The 27,680-nt window shown below is 46.3% G+C and overlaps 1 protein-coding gene across 4 annotated transcripts in view; it reads left to right on the top strand.

The window, feature by feature from the left end:
- Positions 1 to 821: 821 nt before the first annotated feature.
- Positions 822 to 27,680, top strand: part of LOC307245906 (myosin phosphatase Rho interacting protein) — a 74,032-nt gene continuing 47,173 nt past the window's right edge. For all 4 annotated transcript variants that reach the window (XM_080021641.1, XM_080021640.1, XM_080021643.1 and 1 more), the window contains exons 1-3: positions 822 to 1,191; positions 10,048 to 10,125; positions 13,023 to 13,088. In XM_080021641.1, the coding sequence (XP_079877767.1) occupies positions 1,072 to 1,191; positions 10,048 to 10,125; positions 13,023 to 13,088 (264 nt within the window). In that variant the 5' untranslated portion in view covers positions 822 to 1,071. The remainder of the gene's footprint in view (positions 1,192 to 10,047; positions 10,126 to 13,022; positions 13,089 to 27,680) is intronic.

Below are 27,680 nucleotides of genomic sequence, written 5' to 3'. Positions count from 1 at the left end.
AGCCCACCTTCCTCAAACACACACACACAGAGAGGGCGGGGACTCGAGCCGGCTTCCGATTGGACACGCAACCCCACGCGCGCGGCGTCCTCATCGCCTATTGGTCAACAGCGCCGTCCGTCGCACTGTCCGCTTACTTCAAGCCCCGCCCCTCCTCCCCTCCGCCCCCTCCAGGCCGTCCGCTCCGACCCCGAGCGCCGCGCCGCAGATACCGAGGCAGCGCACAGCGGCTCCCCGACATCCTCGCTCCTGCCACCGGGGGGACGGACGGGCATGACCACCGGCCGAAGGACGCTTCCCCGGAGCCGGACCGCGGTGCTTCGTCGCAGGCGTTGACAAGGAGAAGGAGACGGAGGTTGGGGAGCGTTGGTTCATGGACGGTGATGCGTAGCGGACCGGTCGGGTGAGCGCGGAGCTCCGGGAGCGGAGCCCCGGATGGGACGCTGAGTGCCGGGACGGGACGGGCGCAGGGAGCGGGAGGGCCCCCCTCCCTCCAGCGGGGGAGGAAGCCCCGGACTGAACGCTCTTTTAACCCGAGAAACAGGGGGCGGGCGGCCGTAGTGAGCTGCCCCAGCACCACCCGCACCACCCCGGATCATTTGGACCGAAAGTTGGAGCTGCTGGGTGGTGGTGGCACCGTGAACCCCATCCCATAGATCCATTTATTATTATTATTATTATTACTATTATTATTACTCAAGTCGCCTCTCACTATGAGATTTTAATAACTACTTAGAATTCATAAACCAAACTAATGGGGAAAACCACAACAAATTCCACCATTTTTTTGTGTAATTATGTAAAAAAAACAAGTTAAATCTGGGAAACACTTTGAATTCAATTTTTATTTGAGACATCACCCCTTTACACTTAAACCTCAGGAGGATGGATTTGCTGTAGAAAGTTAAACAGTTACTATTATTATTATTATTATTATTATTATTATTGTTATTTGGCACTACCACCTGACCAGTTTTAAAGGAGATATTCTAGTGTTTATTTCTAGTGGCATCTTTATTATTATTATTATTATTATTATTATTATTATTATTATTATTTTGAACTCCAATCATGTCCTCCAAAGACGGTTCATGTCGGAAATTCCAAGCCAACATCTTCAACAAGAGCAAGTGTCAGAACTGCTTCAAGCCCCGGGAGTCCCACCTGCTGACCGACGAGGACCTCAGCCAGGTAGGACCCTGAGGAGACCCTTCAAAATGTCTTAAAATGTCCAAATATTAGGACTTGGAAAGTCTTGGTGGTTTGGGTGAACGTGAGCGAGGTTCTTACGCATACCGTCGACCCCTGCACCTGATATTTGACACTACTATACTTGATACCGACCTTACCGTCACCTGTTGTAGATGAACCACCTCCAGCTAGACTCAGCTTCACACCCACCTGCAGAGAAACATCTCATACATTCCTTGTAAAAAGTACACTTTACATTTATTCCACCTCCTGATCTCTCACCTTGCTGTCTGACCTGAAGGAAACACTTCTAATAACACTTGATTCAAGAGATTCAAGATTCAAGATTTAGGAGGTTTATCTGTCACATACATATGCATACTTTCATACATATATGCAGTAAAATGTCTTTGCAATGCACCTGAAGATTATACACAATAGTTACTAAACCGAACATTATAGCTAACCTAATTCCTACCGAGCCAACTAACTGAAACTAACTGATTCCTAAAACGTAATGGAGTTAGTGAATAGAATATTATAAATAAAATACAAAAAAAAACAAGGCTCAAAAAGTAATCCAATGTGGGGCTACAAATTAGAAGGGAATAGAGTAATGTTTATGGGAAAGGCTATTTGTATAAGTCATCTGGTTGTGAACCATAACCCTGTTTCTACTGCTGCTGACCTCTGACCTGCACCACACATACAGTACTGACCTGCACCACACATACAGTACTCACCTGCACCACACATACAGTACTGACCTGCACCACACATACAGTACTGACCTGCACCACACATACAGTACTGACCTGCACCACACATACAGTACTCACCTGCACCACACATACAGTACTGACCTGCACCACACATACAGTACTGACCTGCACCACACATATAGTACTGACCTGCACCACACATACAGTACTGACCTGCACCACACATATAGTACTGACCTGCACCACACATACAGTACTGACCTGCACCACACATACAGTACTGGGCTGCAGTACACATACAGTACTGGGCTGCAGTACACATACAGTACTGGGCTGCACCGCCCATACAGTACTGACCTGCAACACCCATACAGTACTGACCTGCAGTACACATACAGTACTGACCTGTACCACACATACAGTACTGACCTGAGGTACACATACAGTACTAACCTGTACCACACATACAGTACTGACCTGCAGTACACATACAGTACTGAACTGTAGTACTTTAAGAAGAGTGCTTTGTCCTAAATTGATCTGAACAGGTCTTAAAAGGTGTCTGGAGCCAGTCACCGTGAAGCCTTCTGGTGGTTCCTACATGTGTGCTCTGTAGCCGTCCTCCTTGAAGGTGGAAAGTTGCTTTTTTAAGTTATTTTTCTCTTTCTTTTTCTTTTTCTTTCCTTTCTTTGAATCTGCTCATTGTAACGGGTTCAGCTTTTGTTCTGCGGTTTCAAAAGAGCGGTGACAAGTGACCTGGAATCCCAGCGTCCCGTCTCAAGGAGCTGATGGGTCACACACATACACATACACATACACATACACACACACGTACACATACACACACACACATGCACATATACACGTTTACACCCATACACATGCACACACACACACACACACCCACACACCCACACACTCTCAGGATGATTAATTTCACCAGTGTGTCAACATCAGATGACTTCTCTCATTGAGGAGACGTTTCTTAGAATCAGGCTCGTTCTCCACCCGAGTCCCCAACACAGAATGATGTTTAATCTTCCTCCACCTCCACACTACATTTAAGATAAGATAAGAATTTATTCATCCCAGCGGGTGGGGGTTTAGGTGGCGGAGCAGCAGTGCAGGTTGATGGAACAGCTGAAGTCAAAATGGGGCGTTATGATTGGTTTATTTTATGATCATTTAATCTCAGACAATTGATAAGAAATAGATAATAAAAAATAACAACGGAGGTAAAGAAAGCAAAACAAACAAATTGAAAGGAAACACATCTCCTGCCCCTAATTCAGCTGTTCACATACAGTGGGGCAAAAAAGTATTTAGTCAACCACCAATTGTGCAAGTTCTCCCACTTAAAAAGATGAGAGAGGCCTGTCATTTTCATCATAGGTACACTTCGACTATGAGAGACAGAATGGGGGAAAGAATCCAGGAAATCACACTGTAGGATTTTTAATGAATTAATTGCTAAATTCCTCGGTAAAAAAGTATTTGGTCACCTACAAACAAGCAAGATTTCTGGCTTTCACAGACCTGGAACTTTTTCTTTAAGAGGCTCCTCTGTCCTCCACTCGTTACCTGTATTAATGGCACCTGTTTGAACTCGTTATCAGTATAACAGACACCTGTCCACAACCTCAAACAGTCACACTCCAAACTCCACTATGGCCAAGACCAAAGAGCTGTCAAAGGACACCAGAAACAAAATTGTAGACCTGCACCAGGCTGGGAAGACTGAATCTGCAATAGGTAAGCAGCTTGTTGTGAAGAAATCAACTGTGGGAGCAATTATTAGAAAATGGAAGACATACAAGACCACTGATAATCTCCCTCGATCTGGGGCTCCACGCAAGATCTCACCCCGTGGGTTCAAAATGATCACAAGAACGGTGAGCAAACATCCCAGAACCACACGGGGCGACCTAGTGAATGACCTGCAGAGAGCTGGGACCAAAGTAACAAAGGCTACCATCAGTAACACACTACGCCGCCAGGGACTCAAATCCTGCAGTGCCAGACGTGTCCCCCTGCTTAAGCCAGTACATGTCCAGGCCCATCTGAAGTTTGCTAGAGAGCATTTGGATGATCCAGAAGAGGATTGGGAGAATGTCATATGGTCAGATGAAACCAAAATAGAACCTTTTGGTAAAAACTGAACTTGAAAGAAAGCTGAGTTGCATCCAAAGAACACCATACCTACTGTGAAGCATGGGGGTGGAAATATCATGCTTTGGGGCTGTTTTTCTGCAAAGGGACCAGGACGACTGATCCGTGTAAAGGAAAGAATGAATGGAGCCATGTATCGTGAGATTTTGAGTGAAAACCTCCTTCCATTAGCAAGGGCATTGAAGATGAAACGTGGCTGGGTCTTTCAGCATGACAATGATCCCAAACACGCCGCCCGGGCAACGAAGGAGTGGCTTCGTAAGAAGCATTTCAAGGTCCTGGAGTGGCCTAGCCAGTCTCCAGATCTCAACCCCATAGAAAATCTTTGGAGGGAGTTGAAAGCCGTGTTGCCCAGCGACAGCCCCAAAACATCACTGCTCCAGAGGAGATCTGCATGGAGGAATGGGCCAGAATACCAGCAACAGTGTGTGAAAACCTTGTGAAGACTTACAGAAAACGTTTGACCTCCGTCATTGCAAACAAAGGGTAAATAACAAAGTATTGAGATTAACTTTTGTTATTGACCAAATACTTATTTTCCATCATAATTTGCAAATAAATTCTTTAAACATCAGACAATGTGATTTTCTGGATTTTTTTTTTCCCTCATTTTGCCTCTCATAGTTGAGGTGAACCTATGATGAAAATAACAGTCCTCTCTCATCTTTTTAAGTGGGAGAACTTGCACAATTGGTGGCTGACTAAATACTTTTTTGCCCCACTGTAAATTGAGTTGATTGTTCCACGATATACTGTATTTACATATTTAACATTGTAACATATTAAACAAATTGAACATATTAAACACATTTTACATATTTAACATATTTAACACATTTAACACATGTAACACAATTAACGTATTAAACATATTTATTTAACATAGTAAACTTAGTAAACTTATTCAACATATTCAACATATTCAACGTTTTAAACTTTTTCAACATATTTAACATATTTAATATATTTAACATATTAAACATATTAAACATATTCAACATATTTAATTTACATATTAAACATATTCAACATATTAAACATGTTAAACATATTTATTTGACATATTAAACTTATTCAACATATTTTTGAACATATTCAATGTATTAAACATATTTATTTTACATATTAAACATATTTAACTTATTAAACATATTTATTATCATATTAAACATATTAACTTATTAAACATATTTATTTAACATATTAAACATATTTAACTTATTAAACATGTTTATTTTACATAATAAACATATTTAGCACATTAAACATATTTAACACATTAAACATATTAAACATATTCAACATATTCAACATATTTTTTTTAACATATTCAACGTATTTTTTTTAACATATTCAACGTATTAAACATATTTATTTTACATATTAAACATATTTAACCTATTAAACATATTAAACATATTTATTTTACATATTAAACATCTTTAACTTATTAAACGTATCCACATCTCTGAGTGAACACAGAGCAGCTCTACACCAACGACTAGTGAGCCCAGTATGGCCGGGGTGGGTGCACTAAAGTGAAGCACAAATACTACGTGGCAGCCATGTAGTAGTAATAATACAAAGTATTACAATGAGTGACCTTTGACCTGAGGGTGCAGGTTAGACCAAGTCATTACAGAGAAGAACCAAAACATGCAGCGAACCGTAACGCTCATTCATAACAAATCTGTGGCCAAAGCTTTTGTCATGACTTCAGCATTTGGCCTACGAGCACACGCACACGCATACACACACACACACACACACACACACACACACACGTACACACACACACACACGCACGTACACACACGTGCACAACAACACTGCAAGAACCACATACTCTGCTCGGTTTATCAAGACATTGCAATGTGGATGGAATGGAGAAGTGGTTTGTGAAATGAACGCAAGCAAGCACGCGCGCACACACACACGCCCACATGCACACACACACACACACACACACACACACACACACACACACACACACACACACACACACACATACACGTACACACACACGTGCACACACGTGCACAACGACACTGCAAGAACCACATACTCTGCTCGGTTTATCAAGACATTGCAATGTGGATGGAAAGGAGAAGTGGTTTGTGAAATGAACGCACGCACGCAAGCAAGCACGCGCGCACACATACACGCACACATGCACACACACACACACACACACACACCCACACACACCCACACACACATACACACACACACGTGCACAACGATACTGCAAGAACCACATACTCTGCTCGGTTTATCAAGACATTACAATGTGGATGGAATGGAGAAGTGGTTTGTGAAATGAACGAACGCACGCACGCAAGCAAGCATGCGCGCGCGCACACACACACACACACACACACACACACATAAATGGCAGCGTTCTCCATCCAGAGTCCAAAAATGACCCAGATTCATCTCTTCATCTCCTGCTCGTCCTCCTCGGTCTTGGGGGTTGGGTGGGGGTTGGGGTGTCAGTCGAGGAGATGCTGCTGCTCAACTGTTCTTTAACCCTGAGCCTTCACCACCACCACCACCACCACCACCACCACCACCACCCACCACGCCCCCTGGTCACGCCCTTTCTGTTCCAATTTTTGTTTTTCCAAATTTTGTGTTGACCCCCACTGTTATGAACCAGCTCCAGGGCTAATCACACCGCTCAGGTGTTATCTCTGGAGCCGCCCCCCTCCCCCCGGCCTCGGCGTCAATATTTAGAGAGCAGCTCTGCAGTTTGGGGGCGTGTGAGGGTTGAAGGTTTGAGAAACGTTCACCTGGATCTGGAGGAGGAAGCCAGGTGAACGTTGAGCTGGATCCTGCGGCTTGGCCCCCTCTCCACGAAGGCAAGCTGCTTTCCTTCATTGATTTATTACAAAAACAACACGACCTCATAACCTGATCCATTCATGACTCAATAGATCAGCTCACGTCCGGGCCCCTCGGTGTGACCGCATCAGCTCACGTCAGGGACACTCGGTGTGACCGCATCAGCTCATGTCAGGGACACTCGGTGTGACCGAATCAGCTCATGTCAGGGACACTCGGTGTGACCGCATCAGCTCATGTCAGGGACACTCGGTGTGACCGCATCAGCTCACGTCAGGGACACTCGGTGTGACCGCATCAGCTCACGGATCCCATTTCAATCCCAGCAGATCTTTGTTTATGAACTTTATCTTTATTGATAAACTTTTAATTTATTGATAAAACTTTATCTTTATTGATAAAACTTTATCTTTATTGATAAACTTTTGATTTATTGATAAAGTTTATCAATAAATCAAAAGTTTATCAATGAATCAAGTTTATCTTTATTTATAAACTTTATATTTATTGATAAACCTTTAATTTATTGAGAAACTTTATCTTTATTGATAAAACTTTATCTTTATTGATAAAACTTTATCTTTATTGATAAAACTTTATCTTTATTGATAAACTTTTGATTTATTGATAAAGTTTATCAATAAATCAAAAGTTTATCAATGAATCAAAAGTTTATCTTTATTTATAAACTTTATATTTATTGATAAACTTTTGATTTATTGATAAACTTTTGATTTATTGATATTGATATTATTTATGATCTAGTCCTGGACATAACAGTGAAACTAGGTCCAAACGGTCGTTACTGGACCTTCTGGACGGCGCTGACGTGTCGCGGAGGAAGTAACTGACGTTTCACTATTAATCATTTTGCTGGGACCCCATGGCCCCTCAGGAAGGACGGGGGGAGTGGTAAGCGCTACCTCAGTAGACAAGTTCCAACGCTCGAAGGTCACGAGGCCAGATGAATGAAATCTCGGGCTCATGGGGAACTCTGGTTCTGCAGTCATCGATGGCTGCAGTCATCGTGGACATGATGGTGTTTCCGGGGTGGGGGCGTCTCCCCAGCTCCATCTTCTCCGCTCCTCGACGGATGTTGACGTCTTTGAACCCCCGACCCAAATGCGGACCCCAGCTCTCTTTGCGGAGTGTCTTCCCTTGGAGGGCCCCCTCCCTCCCCAAAGACCCGCGGTCGGCCACGCCATCCCCGCGGTAGCCACGCCTCCCTCGTAGGTCCCGGCTGCGGAGCCCAACTCGGGTGGAGGATTAAATTCCTAACGTGTCTTTTTAAAGGACGGACGGATTGAACAACTGAGCGGGAGGAGAATACATCCATGTGCCGAACGCCAGGTACCACGGTTTTAATGACCCGGCGGCTTGTCCTGTTCAGAAATGGACGCTTCATCTGAGAAGGTCACATGTTTTATTTATTTTTGTTGTTGTTTGTTTTGGTTTTTTTCCCACCGTGTAATCGCAGTGAAAGTGGGTTGATGTGGGATTAGAGGCGTGGCCACAGCCACGCATGGAGGTCAGCCCCCTCGCTGCCGCCCCCGGTCAACGGTGGTGCCTGGCCACGGCTTCCTGGGTTGGCTTGTTGTGTGGCGGTTGCTGTTGAGGTGCGTGCGCCGTCAGTCGGGTCAGGCTGTCGCGGGCCGCGCCGATGGCACCAAAACACCCCCCACCCCACCCCCCCCTTACGCTCTGCTGCCTCAGTGTTGGAGTCAAACACTCGACTCTTCGTTCCCCTGAAGATGATCCCATCTAGATTCGATTTGGGGGGGTAGGGTCTCGGGGGGGACCTTTGGCCTCCCACTCCAACCCCCACTCCTCCTCTTGTTGTTTCTACCTCTTCTTCCACCCCCACCCCCCACCCCCCTCCCCACGCTCCACCGCCGTCTCCGCCCACTTAGGGCATCAGAGGGGAGTCACGTGGTGGATTTGCTCTTTTTTTTTTTTTCCTCCTTTACTCCGGGGCAGCGTGCTACCCTGGAATGCAGAGGGTTTTAACTGCAGCTGTGGCCTCGGAGCGAACCTGAACCCAGCTCACAGACTGGCTGAGCCGGGAGGAAGTACTTACAGCTTTGACTGGAGTGAAGTACCTCCGACGCTCAAGTACTCTGAAGTGAAAGTACCACTTTGACATCTCTGCAGGAGTGAAAGTAGAGATATTTTTTTTTTTCTTTGAAATGTAGCGGAGGGGAAACAAAATCTCAAGTCTCTTGAAACTGAATATACTTAAGCACTTTGGAAAATGTCCTTGAGTACAGCAGGAAAGTACTTGTACTTAGTTACTTCCACCGCTGCTGCGTGGCGGTGCGGTGAGGTGGTTTCCAGACGGCTCGGTCACAGTTATCCTCAGATTATTAAACAGATGACCGCCCGTCGTGTTGTCCTGAAATAGAAAAATAATTCAGAAATCACCATGACGTGACGCACGGATCTGGAATGTGACGTCAAGTTGATGAGAAGAGGAGGGTGTGACCTGAGGCCTTGAGCTGGAAGTCTTGGTTTGATACCCTACTTTACATTTACACCGTCCGTGTTGGGCCGGTTACATTGGAAAGTCCCTGAATTCCATGAGAAAATGAATCCTGCTCTTTTCTTTCTTTCTTTTCTCCAAATTTTTCCTTCTTCTGGTCCATTGCTTTTGTCTTTCTCGTTCACTTTTATTTATTTTTTATTTTTTAATGAATATTCATCCATAGCGACAGTCAACTGACCATAGCTCATTACGCTGCTTCAGATAATTCACAGCAAATTCCCCGCCACCGCCAACTGAAACGGCACATAGAGGTGCACACGCAGAACGCAAATACACTTAAAGGCTGTTTCTTATAAACGGCGGCTAAATAAAGCGTCAAATATGAGATTATCTCAATAAAATAATCATGCGGATTACAACTTTAAAGCCGGGTTTTCCATGCCTGCGCTGATTCTATCTCTGTGTTTATTAGTCTTCCTCCGGGGGACTTTCCTGCAGTTATCATGACAATAAATTGTTCCATGTCCTGTGGATGGATGTGTTGTGAGCTCGACCGCCCGTGCTCCAGGCTTTATTTTAACTCTCCATAATGCTGATGTTGTTGTTGTTGTTGTTGTTGTTGTTGTTTTGACCCTCCAGGCCAAGCCCATCTATGGAGGCTGGTTGCTACTCGCGCCCGAGGGAACCAACTTTGACAATCCTCTGCACAGATCGCGGGTGAGTGTCCTCACTTTGCACTTTGGTGATTAAAACCCCCGGAACCGGGCTCTGGCGCTGAAATGGTTTTGTTTGGCCGTTGAAACGCTGCTGCATTTCTGAAGCACCGACTTCAACCCCCCTCTCGGTGTTTTAAAGGATTCGCCGCTTTTTCTGTTCCTAGCACGACCTCGCGGAACGTCTTAGTTTTGGAAAAGCGCTCGGCTGCAGCGTCGCTGTGCTTCAATGCAGTGCGATGGGGCAAAACTTAAACAAAAAAAAACAACCTAGAAATCAGTCATAAAATGTGGTTCGAATAAGGCAAGTTGTAGAACAATACAGAGACCCAGCGCTGTTTAAAACCTCAGTGTTGACAGAGCTCAGTGTCTGCTGGAGAACAGTACAATGACTGAGCGACAGGTGACTCCAGAGGAATGTCTCTGATTCCAGGTTGCACTGATAAGAGGCAGCTACAGAGAGACATCCCAGTCGGTACGGCCACCTGGCAGGAAACTACCAGTAGATGGAGGGAGGGAGGGAGGGAGGGAGGGACAGATGGAAGGACGGACGGACGGACTGACTGACTGACTGACTGACTGACTGACTGACGGAGGGATAGGAGTAAATGACAAATAAGGTTTTTAAAGGGGGTAAAATAGATTGAGAGGCATACATTATAAATACGTATCATGTTTATTCAGGCATGTCTCGTGAAGTTGAAAGCCTTAATGTGTTGAAGATGATCAGGTGGTTGAAGCATAGAAAGTGTTTTCTCTGACGACAACACGGTGACGTTTTAGAATTTTAAACAGATGTTTTAAACTCAGCGTCGCTTATGGAGAATTGTCTCCATCTAGTTTATTTTAATGATAATTGATGTGGTCACAAAAACACATCAATCAAAAGAAAATAATAATAATAATAACAGTAGTAAAAATATCATAATTTAATATAATAAAATGAACCGTATAATAAACCTTAAAAGTATGAGTTTGGCTGCATGCCAAAATATAGAAACGTAAACCAGTTCATGTGTTCTGTGTGGTGGGAACTCCAATAATTACACAACTTTCTGAGCTGAGCTTTCAAGCTGACGGAGGTTTTCAGCTCATTGTCCTTACGTGGAAAAATGCTTTTATCAAAATAATTATAAGAACGTTGTTGCTTTAACGCCACCCCCCCCCCCCCCCCCCCCCCCGGTCTGTTTCTCAGGCTCTAATGAGGATGAGGTTGACTTTAAAACTGTGGACGCGTTTCCCTGGGGGGAGGACCGCTCCCCACCCGCCTCCCCCATCCGCTCCCAGAAGATGGGGGAGGCGGGGCGGGGCACCGTGGTGATGGTGGTGGTGGGGGGGGTGGGAAGAGTCCTGGTTCTCACAGTACCCCCACCTCCACCACCCTGCCCTCCCCCGGCTGATGGCTTCCATATGGGCCCAGTGAGGAAGGGGAGAGAGGGAAACCACTTCCGGAACATTCCCCTCCGTCACTGTAAACACCACCCACCCCCGCCCCCCACCCCGCTGTGTTTACCATACAGTGTGTTTTTCTTTTAATTGATTTATTTTGTAAACAGGAAGAACTAAAAGCATTAAATGATCACAATTTTTTTTTTAGTATTTGACTCCCACATCAGGTCCCACATGACGTTAATACAATAACAAAAAAAACAATTTTGACATTCAAAAAAATTAATAATAATATTAATAATTTTTTTTCCGCCATCTGAGTACAAACTCCTAAAAGTATTCTTGTTACCAAATCGCACCGTGCTTACATTTTTAAGAATATATTTTTAATAAAGCCCAAACTGCAGCACACAGGCAGTGTTATAGATGAAGTGGTTTATGAATATTTATGTTCTATTATCTCTGTCATGTTCGTTTCGACGCTCGATGCGAGGTTCACTGTCTGAATATTTTTTATCAAGTTTGAATGGAAACAAAATGTGACCTTGGAAGGTTCCTCCTTCCTTTATTGGAATAAAGCTTTTAAAAGAAGCTGCTTCTCTAAATAACATTTTAACATCCTGTGTCTTTTTCCCACTGATAAAAGTGTTTTTACTGTAAAATGTCCTGGATGTAGTATGTTTATGGGATGTCTGCTCTTCAATGTTTAATTTCTGCGTCGCCGTGATGATGGAAGCTGAGAAACTGAACCCAGCGCCAAAACAATGCTTTGGGGGGTGGTGGTAGTATGTGGGGGGGGGTGCTGACGTAGAGGGGGGGTGCTGACGTAGAGGTGATGTCTGTGTGCTTTGGGGTCATTGGCGGCGGTCATACTGCTGCTCAAGGTGCCTTGTACTGTGTGTGGTATGTCCTTATCATATGGATATGGTGATGTGAGGCTCCATCCCGTCTGGGGTTCTGGTTCTGGTAACCATGGTGATGGCTTTAAGAGCGATGCACTGGAGTACAGGTACTCCTCACTTAACAACCCAGTTCTGTTCCTACGACCAGGTCATTAAGCCAATTGATAAATAAGCGAGGACCCGTGTTATTTCACGGTAAGGGGGCGTGGCTGGTATATTTAGTGTATATAGTGTATATAATATATATAGTGTATGATATATATATATATATATATATATATATATATATATATATTGTGTATATGGTACATGTAGTGTGTGTGTGTGTGTGCGCGTGTGTGGCGTTCACCGGCCTCCATTCAAATGAAATTGAGGCGGATGTAGAATATCAGTCATAATGGAATCTAGCGCCTGATATCAAGCCACAGTCTGAATGTTGTTGTGACTTAATAAATGTTATGAAATCACAATAATATGATAAACTGTTGTGTTGAATAAAAAGTCATTTTCTGTCCGGCCTCGTCACGCAGGCAGGACCCTGTTGATTTGGATGAATAACGTTCCTCATAATTCAATTTCAACCAAACCTCCACCCTCTCCCTCCCTGCAGAAATGGCAACGGAGGTTCTTCATCCTGTACGAGCACGGCCTCCTGCGCTTCGCTCTGGACGAGATGGTGAGTGGAGGGACGCCGCTGGGTGTCGGCCATTTTGATTTCAGACGGAAGTTTGATCACATGCTTATTGTTTTGGGTTTGTGAGAACAGTCTCAGTTTGTATGTGCTGGGGCAGCTTGTGATGCGGTGTGTGTGAAGCTTGGAGTTTTGGCTAATTTCTAATTTCCAAAAGCTGTTTTATGAATGAAGTCTATTTAAAAAATAAACTTCCAATTGAACATGGAAGCGCAAAATAAAATTGGTACAGTGACCATGGTGACGTCTTCTGGCCGGGAGGAGCATGGGTGCGTGTGTGTATGATCCCATTGGTAGAACGCCGACATCGAAAAGCTTGATTGTAAATGTTGAGTTATGCAACAGAGCAGTTTGACTGTGTGTGTGTGTGTGTGTGTGTGTGTGTGTGTGTGTGTGTGTGTGTGTGTGTGTGTGTGTGTGTGTGTGTGTGTGTGTGTGTGTGTGTGTGTGTGTGTGTGTGTGTGTGTGTGTGTGTGTGTGTGTGTGTGGGGTCGGTCGGTCGGTCCGTCACTGCTGTGTCAACCCCGGTCCTGAAGTCGTAGGTTCCCTCCGCTGGACGGGACGGTCCTCAGAGGGTTCTGGAGCACTGTCATGTTTAAAATTGTAATTGTCGTTACAATCATTGCGATGATGATGAATGTCATGGAATAGATAAGACGTTATCAAGCCCCGAGAGGAACTCATGACTCTGACCTCAGCCACTGGAAGAACAGCCCAATTTAAAACTCAGTCTACTTGTCTTCTTGTCAAAAAGACATTTATTGGCTTTTAATGTTGGAACATGACATTTTGGTTGGATAGTTAATTAAACTAATCTCAAACCTAATTCACATTCTGTTTATTGCATTATTTGCATTATTCGCGTCCCGCAAAATGTTGTGAATTTAGCGTTCAAAGTATCCAAATACAGTTTGCAGGTGGATGACTTTTCTTTCGATTTTTGGAGGTGTAGTCCAGGTGTGAGGGGCGTGGCATAGTGGATAATGTGGAAGAAATTCTTCTGCAATGATCGGTGAGGTTAATCTGCCCGCTACAAGAAAACAAAAACTGAGAATATGCAAGATTATTTATATTGCAGAATAAAGAGAAAGGTTCCGTACTGCTCCAAAGCAGTGCTCTGACCAGTCTGATCTTATTTCTGATGAAGAGGGCTTCATACAACAACAGAGGGTGTGGCTTGGGTCAGAAGTCAGTGACAAGTCTGTCCCTCATCTGTCTCCCTGGATGCCAGCCTCAAACAGTCAATTCACAGGAACTTGTAAATGACCTGGCAGACGCGGATTTACAATCCCTTACAATGCACCTCCAGGCTCCCCTGTGGCTATTCTTCATCTCCTTACAAGGTAAACAGGGCCAAATGTGATCTGGTTCTTCCATGTTAGAGTTGACATTGTGGAGAGAGAGAACATTTCTCTTTACATAAAGTTGGGGGGTTCCTGGGAAAACAGGTAGAGGAGCTAGAGGCCTTTGTCCTCATTCAAAATAAATGATCGTAAGCATTTTTCTCTCACAATAATCACTTTGTCAAAGTAACGTTTTTTTGTTTTTTTTAAAGGAGCAATGTTGAACTTTTGGTGCTGTTTTAAAACTCACTTGAACCTTTTAACCTTTGTGTTTTTTATTTTAATGTTTTTTTTGACTCTAGTTAGTTTCTAGTTGGGTTTGAGTCCCGACCACCAGAGTGGGTGCGGGTTCGAGTCCCTCCATGTTTTTAGCTTTTTATCTCCCTGCTTTTATATAATGTGTTTTAGTTATGTAAACCACTTGGACTTGCCTTTGTGTGTGGAGTGTTCCGTGCCTCAAACCAGTTGTTTCCCATACAAGAGCCTCAGATGGCTCCAAAAACCCCCAAACTGCTGCATGTGTCCTTTTCAAAGCCCACGTCCTCCTCCGCGCTCTGAAGCCCGGCCGCGTTCCTCCGCTTTCTGCTTTTGTTCTTATTTATTCCGTGCTCTGCAGCGTGGGCACGTGGGCGGACGGAACGTGGAGCGGAGGAGCCAGATGAGAGAGGACGCTGATTCCTGACACGTCCAACATGAGATCTGTGTTATGTAAAGGAGTGGGAGGGAGGGAGGGAGCGAGCGAGCGAGGGAGGGGGGGCACGCATATTTCTGTGTATTTGAGGAAAAGTGCATAATGTGCCCAGTGAGCTGGAAATGTATTCAAATTATACAGAACTGTGTCATCTGTAGAGTGAGTGATGGATGGATACTGTAGATACTAGAGATAGATCTGTGGATACTAGAGATAGATCTGTGGATACTAGAGATAGATCTGTGGATACTAGAGACAGATGTGTGGATACTAGAGCTAGATGTGTGGATACTAGAGCCAGATGTGTGGATACTAGAGCTAGATGTGTGGATACTAGAGCTAGATGTGTGGATACTATGTGTAGATGTGTAGATACTAGAGATAGATGTGTAGATACTAGAGATAGAGGTAGAGATGTGTAGATACTATAATAGTAATGGTATCTGCTAATTCATGTCATGACAATTGACATTCTGACCAAAGTGGGGAAATAGTTTTTCACCTTAATGTTGAGCAGACTTGCACAGTGTGGTTCTAACTAAATAATTAAACACAGTATTATTATATCTTCTGTTTTAATTTATTTTTATTTTTTTTAGTTTTTCATTTGAAAATAAAAGCGTAGGTATTTAGCAGGAAGGAGCGTTCTCCTCTCCATGCAGCTATTTCTAATCCTTTGACGCTGGGTTTGGCGTATTATCTCTGAGGTGACATGAGGAGGAGGCGGAGGAGGCGGAGGAGGCGGAGGAGGAGGATCTTCCTTCGTCCTCCGTCACTCTTTATCTTTTCATCTCCTCTCTTGAAAGCAGCATCAAAGGTCCGGAGCCGGAAATCTCAAGTGTCTCTAAATATAGCAGCAGAGGGAGCGTCAGTGGCCACGCGTGAGCCCCGAGCCATCTGACGAGGATGGATCCAAAACGGCACAAAAACCAATGTTTTATTTTTGGCAGCAGGTCGACTGCTTTAGAGCGGGGCCCGGCAACAATGGCTGCCCGGTTGCCCTGGGCGACTGGGTTTATACAACTGGCAACCATCCTGTGCTACTTTTCATGTAAAAACAAATTCCACCAAGGAGGATGGGTTTTCCTGGTGCTTCGATTTACTGAAACAAGTGACATGATCATGATCAAGTGACATTTCAATCATTATAAAATGATTGAAATTCGGCAACCAACCGGGGTAACTGCAGTTGTCAAGGTATTTCCTGTTATTTTTACTTTATACAAAATGTTATTCCCGTGGTATATTTGTCAACTCTGCACTTCTTGCCCTTCGGGACATCCTGGAAGGGAGACCCCTCGTTTGAGTGCCGCCCCAGCTTTTCTTACATTTCCCAGCAGGGAGCTCCATCCCTCGCCGTTTTGGCTCGGGTGTCGTCCGTCCAGCGGCTCGCGCTGGGAACCGGACAAAAAGAGATTTGTTGTTTTTCACGTGAACTCCAAAACGTTGATGCAGATAGCGCGACATCTATCCGACACGGAGCACCCCGCTGCCTGCTGCTTTTTAACGAGGGCAGTGCCGCCGGCGGGTGGGGTCCGACTGTATTTGACTGAAACCAACGAGTCAAGGTATCGGTATCCCTGCCATGAAGTCAGAAATCAACGCCTTAAAAAGCCATTGACATAATACAAAAAGTAAGGACCGATGGCCAGGAATATACAAAGTTTGGCTGCATTTAAGGATGAAAACTAAGTTTGGTTAAAGTTTGCTGCGGCAAGGCGCACCAGATGAATTTGAAAACCTTTTGAAAGAAAGCTTTTGTTTAGAGCCGCAATCATTTCATTTCATACTAAATATTCTATTTTCCGTCTAGTATTTTGCATTGGCTTTCTATGTATTAAATCTGTCCTGATTTAGTCCTGAAATGGTATTTAAAAAAAAGTATCTTTAAGTCAAAATTAGTGTTAAACCTTCAGATCCTCTAATACAGTTTGGAGCTCCGCCAGAGGTCATTGGAGTCGGTGGAGGAGCTCCGTGACAGAGCCCCAGTGTCACGCCTCCTGGTGGACAGTCTCCGTTGAGGAAGCTGAAACTATCTGTGGAAGACCGAAGACGGAACGTCCCAATCCGTCCATAAAAACATGGACGTTTTTACACTATAGATTTAGTTTGACTTTTTACTTACGAAAAAACAAAAAAAAACATGGCAATTATTTCCGAACAATTTGAATGTGTTTGGTAGCTATAAATAACCACCATGAGAAAGCAATTCAACTGTCAAGATTGACGTCGGCCGGGGCGGGGCGCATACCGCGCTGATATTGAGGATACGTGACATCGACAGAAGAATTGTGTTCGGAGCGTCATGTACCCCCGCTCCCAAACTGTTTCCTCATCCCGAGTGTTGGGTTGCGTCCCCGGCGGCTTTGAGCGTGGCGTCGTAAACAACATGAGGCCCCGCTGCTCCGGCGTTGGGCGACAGAAGCGTCTCCAGCGAGGCGGCGGCCACATCAGAGGGCGTCGCCTCCCGCAGCAGCGCTCCGCTCCGGGGCTGCAGATGAGAGGGTGCCCCTCTGCGGCTCTGGAGCTCTGGCTCTAACCAGACCCAGATGGGCTGCGGTCCCAACCTGCAGGAAGTGGCAGCCCTGTGGGGGGTGGGGGTGGGACCAGGCTGTGGGGAGAGATCACAGTCCGCCTCGAGTCCGTGCATAGGTGTTGGTCCCCCTGGCGGGGAGGGACGCCCAGCCGGGCGGGGCTTCAAACCTGCACTGCGCGACCTTCTCAGGGGGAAGACGCTCCGCATTCCCTTTATCAGCTCAAGGGCGGGTGTGTGTCCCCCACTCTCTGGGGGGCATTCTGCTCTGGGAAGTCCCGCAGGAAGTGATGTCCGGGTGACTCGGGGTTGTAAGGAAAATCAACCCCTCGAACGCATTTATTCTGAAAAGGGAAGATCGAGGATATTGTCAGTTCCCAGAACCCCGAAAATGCATTCAAGATTTATACAGAATTAGTGTAAACAAAGAAGCCTGTGAAAGGTTGTTCAGAGTCTGAAATGGGATTTGCTGAGACATGCAGACACCCTGTGATGCTGGCGGGAGGTTCCGTGTGACTGGAAGTGACTTCATAGCACTTCCTCTGAAGTTAACCGATCATAAAGATTTGCTTCAGATTGTAAAACTCATCATTTTAGTCTTTTTCATTTGGACTCAAACAAATACAAATGAGGAATGCCGGTACTTGGTAGCTGTACTGTGATGGTCCTACTCCATCACAACCACTGGATTCTCTCTGTTTATAGTATGGATGGCAAGTTGAATGTTGTATTGATTATCAGTTTTATCTTTTGTGTCGATATGTTGATACTTATGGATTCATGTTTGGAGCCTTCTGGGTTTTCTGCACAGCGGTGGTCAGAGGATGATGAAGAAGATGATGAAGGCTGTGTTTTCGACAGAACCTTCCTTCAAGGGTTGCTTTGCTGAGTTTCCACTTTATTTATTTATTAATTTATTTATTTTAAACATAAGATGGACCGTTGCTTACCTGGAACGTGTGTGTGTGTGTGTGTGTGTGTGTGTGTGTGTGTGTGTGTGTGTGTGTGTGTGCGTGTGCGTGTGCGCGTGCGTGCGCGCGCGTGCCAAGTCATCCCCAAATGGTCAAAATTGAGAGAGAATATTCATGATTTGATCCTGTCGATATCGCTGAGCCCTGATTTCAAACCGCAGACAACAGTTCAGCAGTACTGACGACACCGCCCTCTTCCCTGGCGCTGTTCTCCACCCAAAAAACGATCGAAAAGCAAACGTTTAAACCTCGACGGAAGTCGCTCAGCACGGCTTAACGTGCTGTCGGAGCCACTGGAGAAAGAAGAGCGGAGGAGGAGGTGGAGCAGGGGGAGGAGGTGGAGGGTGCTCTGTCTGCCATTAGAGAGCTACGTCAAGAACATGTTGGCCTGCGTTCCTGTGCTCAACATGTGCTGCCATGCGCGGCTGATGCGTCAGCGCGACCGCGGTGGCTCCAACTTGGCACGCGTTCCCCAAACAAGAGTTGTTTTCAATTTATTATTGTAATTCACAAACGCAAAAAAAAATTATTTTATCATGGGGCGTGTGCTGGAATGTCAGCTCCGGAGCCGTTGGTGTACATCTGGTCACGAGACGAATGCGCGCAATTTCATGAGAGCCCATCAGTTCAAATATTGATATCTTATAATCTTATGAAGGCTTTGCATGCTACGTCTCGCTCGCCCCCCCTCTCCCCCACTTGAATACAACTAAGTGATTTCAGCCCAGCGTTGCCAAGGGAACGAGAGTTTTTGCCTTTTGTCCGACAAGGTTGAACGTCGAAGCGTTGAACATTCTCTCCCTTTTGTGGCGAGCTCGCCGTCTGTCCCTGCCGCCTCTATTCAGCGACGAAAGCTCTGGAAGCCGAGCGCCGCTGAATGGGGGGCCGAGGTCGCAGCGTCTGCGGGGGCTGCATTGTTGGCGCCGGCGGAGGCCTTTTTGACGGGCGGCAGGAGACCCGGACGTAGCGAGCTCCCGTTCGCACCCGGGGCCGTTCCTTCCTGCTCTGCTCTGCTCTGCTCTGCTCGATCCAAATCTGGGGAGATTTTCTCTGTCGGATCTGTTTTACTCCAGAATGCCGTACCTGTATGTGCGATGCTTACAGAGGTGACGGTGGAACTAGGATTTAAATAGTTATTATTGTACATTCTCTTACGTCTTGGAAATGGAAATGATGGTGGAGTTGAACCATCGGTCAATTTGTCGGGGGACCCTGAGGAAGCTCTGGAAGGACCCCTGCGGGGGTCCCCGAGCCCCACTTTAATCACCACTGATTTAGATGATTGGAATACATGAGCGGGGATGTGAAGGTTCAGGCTCCTCATGTGAACACAAAGAGCTGGAGAAGTGGATGATGTGCATGGAGAAAAGGCTTTGTGTGAACAATATAAATGCTTATTTAGTTTGATTAAAGCGGTCGAGGCAGATGTGTAATGTGGCTTTTTATATGGAGATGTCCAATTTGCACTCTGCACCCACCCGGCGTGTAATGCAAGGACAGAATAATTAGCGCACGACAAACACTCCATTACTCTAGGTTAGATCAATGGCGCTCAGGGTGGCGTCTGGCGACCCCCAGGGGGCCTTCTAGAGGTTCCGCCGGGTCCCCAACAAAATCGGGTCCCCGGAAAAGTTGACATTTTAGGTTGTGATTTTTCCACGCCAATGAACGTCCGATCCCAGCGGAGGAGGGTGAACCGTGACGGGGAGTAACCTCATGTGGTGTGTTCTGTGCTGTGTTTCTCTGGGAGGTCCACCGTGTTCCTGGTGCTGAGAGAACATCTCATCAGTGTGTGTTAGTTGTGTGGGAGTGTGAAGGGCTGCTCATGCCAGCAGTGTGTTCTGCAGCGCCGCACACACAGACACACACACACACCCCTACACCCCATGTGCGCTGACACCTACTTGAAGCCTGGTCATGTGATGGCGGTTGGACCCGTCCTGGTAGGAATGTGTGTTTCTGTGCTCGTCACTTCACGCCCACTGCCCTTCGGCGGCGGGGGTTGGGGTTGGGACCTGTGGAGGACGTTGGAGGGCTGAGAGATAGATTTTAACATCCTAGTGATAACATCTGGACTCTGCCAGCCTCCACCCTGCCCCCCCCCCCCGCTGGACGGAGGGTGTGTCTTGTTCCCCGTGTAAGACGAGGCCGTCTTTAAGCGCCGTCTGGGTTTTTGTGGTCCGGCCTCGACGTTTAAAGGACGCCTAGTGTTTCTTAAGGATGGCGGCTCGCACGTCGTAGGAGTGTCGTCCTGTTTATACCTGCGTGTCTTGCTTGCAGGCAAAACAACCTGTCGGGTTGCAGCGAAGGGTAATGAGATCAGCAAACCGTCTGTCAGGATGGGCTGCGCCGCCAGTGCGACGTCGTGAAAGGAAACCTTGTTCATATCCTGTTTGATGAGGCGAAGTTGCTGGGATCCAGTGGGAAACAGGTTTTTATTGCTGGCTCTGTTTTAGTGTCTCTACTCTATTCAGGGAGGTGACAGTGGAACCAGGCTCCAAAACTTCTCAGTCATTATTGGACATTCCTCAACACCGCTGACGTTAAACTACTGATCGTTTTGCTGGCCGCCCCCCTTGGAACCTCTTGAAAGACCACCGCGGGACCCCAAACCAGACATTGAGAGCCACCGTTATAGATGGTAAAGATTATAAGTGGACTGTGGTTTCAGCACAGTGACTGACCGCGCTGAGTTGCTTTTATTGATAATAACAATAAAACCTTTATTCCTCTTGCACCTTTCATACATGACATGTTACTCAAAGTGCTTTACACTAAAATAAGGCGTCAAATGTTCACAATAAAAGCAAAGCAAAATGCATTTACAAACTACAATAATTCTATAATTAAAAGAATGAAATAAATAAAACAGGGGAAGAATAAGCGCCCTCAGCGAATTATTGTCTTGTTTTATTTCAACGGAGTCTTGGATTTTACAACCATGTAAAATCTGTGCATCCCAAAATGCACCGAATAAAATAAACCCTTGTGCTCACTTTTCTAACCTGCATTGTCTTTCTTCCTATTTTTAATTTTTTTTATTTTTAGCACTAATGGAGCCGTTTAAACTGTGCAGCCAGACAGGCGTGAGCTGCAGGAATGGGGAACGTTGTGGTCTTGTGATGCTGTACACGGTTGGTTTAGAAGTGAAGTACCTTGTCCAAAGTTGGCAGCGCTTCGCCGAGATGCCCCCTGGTGTCCACGCGGCCAGCTGCTTCACTCGGTGACCGTGTATCCTAGTGTGCTGTGACCATTTGATGAAGCGGTTTGAGGGTGAGAAAAGATCACATGATGTTCCTCGGTGGCTGGCGGATATATTGACATTGTGATATGAGAATAGACGGTGTCTGGGATTGTGGTGCGGTGATATGGCTGTTCTCGTCAATTGTCATAACATCCACATTAATAATGATATTTTTACTTGTTTTCACCGTGAACTTGGCTTCAAACTGCTTGGCAGCGTCTCCCCGTCTGCGTCGCAGCCCCGTCTGGTTGTTATTCCAACTGGAACATGACGTTCTGACGGCCTTTCAGCGGCTGAGGTCATCCTCGTTTCATCCAGGCTCTGTTCATTTCCTGAGTTTACTGCTGTCTGAATGGTGAACCCTGCCCCCAAGCCCGTCCAGAACCCCAAGACCCGGCTCAGAGTATTTATTCAGCATTTTTTCTTTTATTCTTTTTTTTATTTATTTATTTATCTTCTGTCTTTTTTTTCTTTTCTCTCCAAGCGGAGCCGGTCTGTTCTTCAGCCTTTTTTCCCTCCGGTCCCTCTCAGATGAGATGTGAGGACATGAGCGCCAAACAAAAACAAGATATTCTATTTTTAACTGATTGTGACGGCCCTTCTGTCCTGCGTTGGAGTTGGAATGTAGAGGGGCTTTGTGCGAGCTTGGCTCTGCAAAGAAGGCCCCGGATCGGTCTGTTGGTACCGGTCGGGTGGAGAATAGCCAACTAACACCACTTACCAGTTCCATCAGTTATAATTCTATTTCATTTTGGGAGGGAGCGCTGACATTTACATTGCATCAGTCAGTGGAGGCTTTTATCCAAAACGACTTCCACTCAGTGGTCCATCACTCAGCACTGGATCTGACTGGACATTACGTCATCAGCAGCAAATCCTTCAGTGAGAACCGGTACCATCAGCAGAGTCCCACAGTTAGAAGGTGTTTTTTTTTTTTTTTTTTTTTTAATCAGAATCAGTCAAACAGACCCAGAGTCCACTGGGAGCTTCACTCCCCAAGTGGAGGGGTGTGTGTGTGTGTGCGCGTGTGTGTGCGCGTGTGGTTTCTAACCTAGTACTTGTTTTTTACTAAATACTAAAGATGTTTCCCACTCGGTACCCATTGCAGCCTGGTTGCCCTGGAAGGGGGATTACTTCTGTGAACCTTCCCAAGTGAAATGCGGCGCCCATGAAGCCCATTGAGATTGCAGTGTGGATCAGGGCTTGTTAAATAAAAAAAATCAGCGTGACTTGATTCTGCCGTCCTGACGGCAGCAGGAAGCCCGTTCCGACGTTGGGTTTGGGGACGAGAACAGTTGACAGGAGTGAGCCCTAATCTGTGACCTGTTGATTTATATAATATATAGAATAAGGTTCCTGTCGAATAAATCAAGCAGCATAACTTGCACCTCCTCCGCCAGTGGAGGAGGAGGATGTCGTAGCGCAGTTGGGGTTCTGTTATGGATTGAGGGGAGTCGGGGAGTGCGTGGGAGTCACCCCCCCCCCCCCCCCCAGCTCCAGTAGGAACTGATCTGCTGGAATGTAAACAGGCCTGGATTACAGTGGGGTCACTGTTCCCCAACAAAGCCGCAGAGCCTTGGGAATAGCGGTCAGCTCGGCCCTCTAATCAGGGTCTGCTGCGGCGACCGACCCGCGGCAAGCCCCGCACTTCAAACTCAGTGATTTGTGCCTCCGCTGGACGAATGTTGACGTTCCGCGCGTCGTCCCTGTTCTCCAAGCGAACGGCGGAAGGCAAGGAACGCGCGGGACGTCCATAACAAACCAGACAAAAGGGACGGCGTACACATGTACTCGTAAAAGCTCTTCGATCCCCAACACTGACACCCTCCACGGGTGTTGTCGCTGGGGCACAAAGCGAGGTTGTGTGGTGTTGTTTTTTTTTTTTTTTTTTTTTCTGAAACCCGTCGACCGCTTCATGATGTTCGACTGCTTTCTCTACACAAAGCAGTGGGTTTTGAGAATGAGGTAAACTCACAAGGTCTTCAAAACCAACTGAAAATGTCAGTCTTGGTTTTTGTACTTGGCATCGGCGGGTACCCCGTACCTCGTGTGTACAAGCGCAGGCATCAGTGCTCAGATACTTCCTGGTTGAACCGCATGACTTTCCAGCTCCAGTTCCAAACAATGGAATCTCCCACGTTGCAGCATCTTGTAGTGAACACACAGAGCCTCGGCCTGCGTCACGGGGATGTTCAGGAAGCGGCGTCCGATGGGACCAGGGCGGCTGGAAGCCACCCCTGCTTTGTTGCAAACATCCATTTGATGTAGTGTGTGCGATATGCTGACAAAACTGCTCGTTTGATCCCGATTCCAAGTCGCCAAACATTTATTGAATACATTTACTGTGTGATACGATCAGATTGAAAACAACTGAGTTTCATGGTGTTTATCGGAAGGCCGGAAAAGCTAGTCTAATGCCTTGGGGGGGGGCGGAGTCTGGCGGTCTGCCTCCGTCACTCTTGTTTCTTGGTCCGGTCAACAAGCCCCTGTCTCATGTGGTGGAGATATGGATCTTATCTTCTCGCTCTCTGGACACTTTGATCAGTTCAGTTACAGCGGCGCTACTCAGCCTGGAGCAGCTGGCCTTGTCATCTGGAACCCTGGACCCGGACCCTGGACTGGAATCCTTGACTGGGGTTTATTATCATCATCGACCCTGGGTGATTTACTTGCTTGAGGCAAAGCCATTTGTCACAAAATCGAAATCGTCCAGAGGAATGATCGAGATTCTAACTTTCTTTCCCTTTCATTCCGACGATGCAAGGTCCAAGGTGCAGAAAACCACTTTCACCCAATTTAGTGTTGGTGCAAGGAACTTTTAGACAATTTAAACAATATTTATTCATCATATCTGGTTATGTTTATACTTCAAAACCCATGTTATCCATTGGAAAAACACAGTGATTTGCAACAACCAAGCTCTAACAAAAGCGATTTGTGATTACAGTGGAGAAACAGACTCTGAGGGTGGAGAGGTGGAGAAGTCCTCATAGAATCTGCTTTTGCTAGAACGATGCCGAAAAAATAAATGAGATGTTCTCATTGGCACAGAGTAAACCAAACATTAGTGGCGTCAACAAAAACCCTTCCAGCTTTATAGTGGCTGGCTTGGCGTCTGCTAGTTAAGCAGCTAATAAAATGGTGCCATGTTCTGAGGGTCTCCTCTGGGTTCCTCCTGTTCTATATCTGGATCTCATTGTTCTTTCAGCGTCCAGAACTCCCTGGACAGGATCACTCAGCACGGGGCCACTCGGTCTCTCAGCGCCACCGCTAAATGGGCTCCAAGCACTACAATGTTTCCTCATAAGCTGCTGTTCACTTGAGAATCAAATTTCTCGTGACCTCCTAGTGGTGGAGGTTTTTTTTTTTTTGTTTTGTTTTTTTTCCCTGCCATTATGAGGAAACCTTTTGGAGGGATTTGGTTGTTATTTGGAGAACGGACCAATCTTGTCAGTGAAACGACATTTGCGGGGGGAAAGGTTGAGACTTTGGACGCTTACTTTGGTCTTCTTTAAAGATCTCCAACCATTCATTCATTCATTCTTTTAGCAGAGTCTGTGCAGGCAGGAAAACGGTGGATGGACGAGTGTGAACTCGCTGTTACTTTCCCATAACTCTGGTTCCCGCCGTCCTGAGCTCTCTCTCGCTCCCTTGTGTCCCCGTCTTCCTCCTTTCACTATCCTGCGCTCTCTCCCGCTGATGGGGAAAAGAGGGAAGTTAAATAATACTGTTGGCTGTTCTCTCAGAGCCCCCCCCCCACCCATCCTCTCTGTCCTCGTCAATAAAAGCCAAAGGCGGCCTGACAGACTGCTCGCTCAGTTTGCTCCAAACACAAGAGCAGGACGGCGACAAAAGGTTTCATTTGAAGCCCCAGGGTGAGAGAAGTTTAGCCAGCTCGGAGACAAACGGCAATAAAATGATCCAGTAAGGCTGGGGTGGGGGTGTTCGGGGAGGCTGGAGGTTATTAAGAGACACTTTCACTCTGCAGCAGTGATTCTTAACCGTTTTCATATCAAGGACCCCCTATTTGATGCTCTTTCGGCCACGGACCCCATTTGATCCGATTTCATCTCTGGCATCCCAATCTGAGAAGATCTACACTATAGGTGGGGAAGGAACTGTGGAACTATGACCAAAACAGTTAATAATGCACATTCATTTCAGGTTGCTTGTGTCTTGGAAATGAAATTATGCTGAAGATGAACTGTTTTTTGTTGGGGACCCACTGGCATCTCTTGAAGGACTGCCTGGGGGTCCCCAGACCGCACGTTAACAACCTATGCTCTACTGGACATTACAAAGTACCCCCAAACATGCATCCTATGTCCAACGCATATTTTGGTGTCTGTGGTCCCACGCCAGGGCTATTGGTGCACGGCAACAAGCATCCCATCGTAGAGTGGCCCGCCGTTTGGTCTCAAAACGCCAAATTGAATTCCTGTTTGGATTGCCGTCCGAGGTCATTTTTTTAACGCGTTACGCCGCTGAAGTGTCTTGGACAGATTGCTTCCCTGTGCTGTAAGCTATGGGTGTTGTTTTTAAGGACGGCGGCCAACATGATTAGTTACGTCACGTCGCTAAGACCTCTACGTTGGATCACATCCAGCTGTAAGCTAGCCCCGGGTCCAGGTCCTGGGTCTGGGACCGGTGGGCGGGGGAGGGGTTCACAGCTGCATCCTGGTATCTGTCAGCACCGCGACAGGTGCCGGTGCACCGCTGACCTTTAACCCCTCCACTCGGTCTTCACCTCCGCCTGGCGACCTGCTAGATCAGCCACCTGCCGGGGTCAGCTTTCTGCTCTGGGATATTATTAGGCTCCCCTGCATGAGGAGAGCCAGGGTCCCCACATGGAGAGGTCTGGAAAAGTATTAAATAAGTTGTATTATAAACCGGATTTAAAAAGAGAATCTGAAATTTGACGTTGAGGGGGATTTACACTTTTCCTTCCAATGAAAACCCACATTCATATGAATTTGAAAAGGAACATTTGTCTTAAATTTCACTCAAATCCCCTGTTAAATGCACTTTATAGCCTTGATCTGGTACAGTGTTGAAACTGTAATTTCGGTAGGCCTCAGTGCTCGGAACGCAGCCTGTTTTCCACGTTATAAGACCTTCAGCTGAAGGTAGATTGGACTGAAGGAACTCTTCAGACCTTTTCCCCAACTGTTGTTGTTCCCAGGCCTCGGTTCAGGGCTCAACCCTGCTCGTAAAAAATCCACACAACTTGCGAGTGCGTTGGCCAGCGTTCCGTTGTTGTTGGGTGATCTTGCCCTGTTTGTTAAGAGCCCGGTCCAGGCCCCAGAGCCTCCCACGGTGGGCGGCCCTCGCACCAGACGTGGCCCGTGCCCAGCCCCGGCTCCAAATCGGCTTAGCGCTGCCTCCTGTGATTTTACTGTTTTTTAAGAAAGAAACCGAACCTAACAAACCCCGACTACCGATGGAACGCCCGTGTGAAAACATAATGTTGAAAAATGTAATGTGACTTTTGATGAACTGTGAGGTTAGAATAATTGACAGGAATATTAATAAACAAACACGGCCATCATGCCGACCTGCTGGTTTCACTGCTGTCTAAACGTATCTTCTCCAAGTACCTTCAAAACCAGGAGCCTGTATCCATCATCCCGTCATAACTAAGTTAAGAAGCTGCTTTGCAATTTCCCTTCTGGGAAGAATAAAGTATCTATCCACTGTGGCTGCCATGTTGTTGGAAGTCCTCCAGCTGTAGCAGATACAGAAGCAAGTTAAATTCAGTTATGGCCAAAATACACTTCCCCAAGGCTGCACCGTCC

This window comes from Zeus faber (assembly GCF_960531495.2).
Source record: "Zeus faber genome assembly, chromosome: 20".
NCBI classification, from domain to species: Eukaryota; Metazoa; Chordata; class Actinopteri; order Zeiformes; family Zeidae; genus Zeus; species Zeus faber.
Note: the sequence above shows the minus strand (reverse complement) of the source record. Positions and strands in the feature narration are given on the sequence as shown.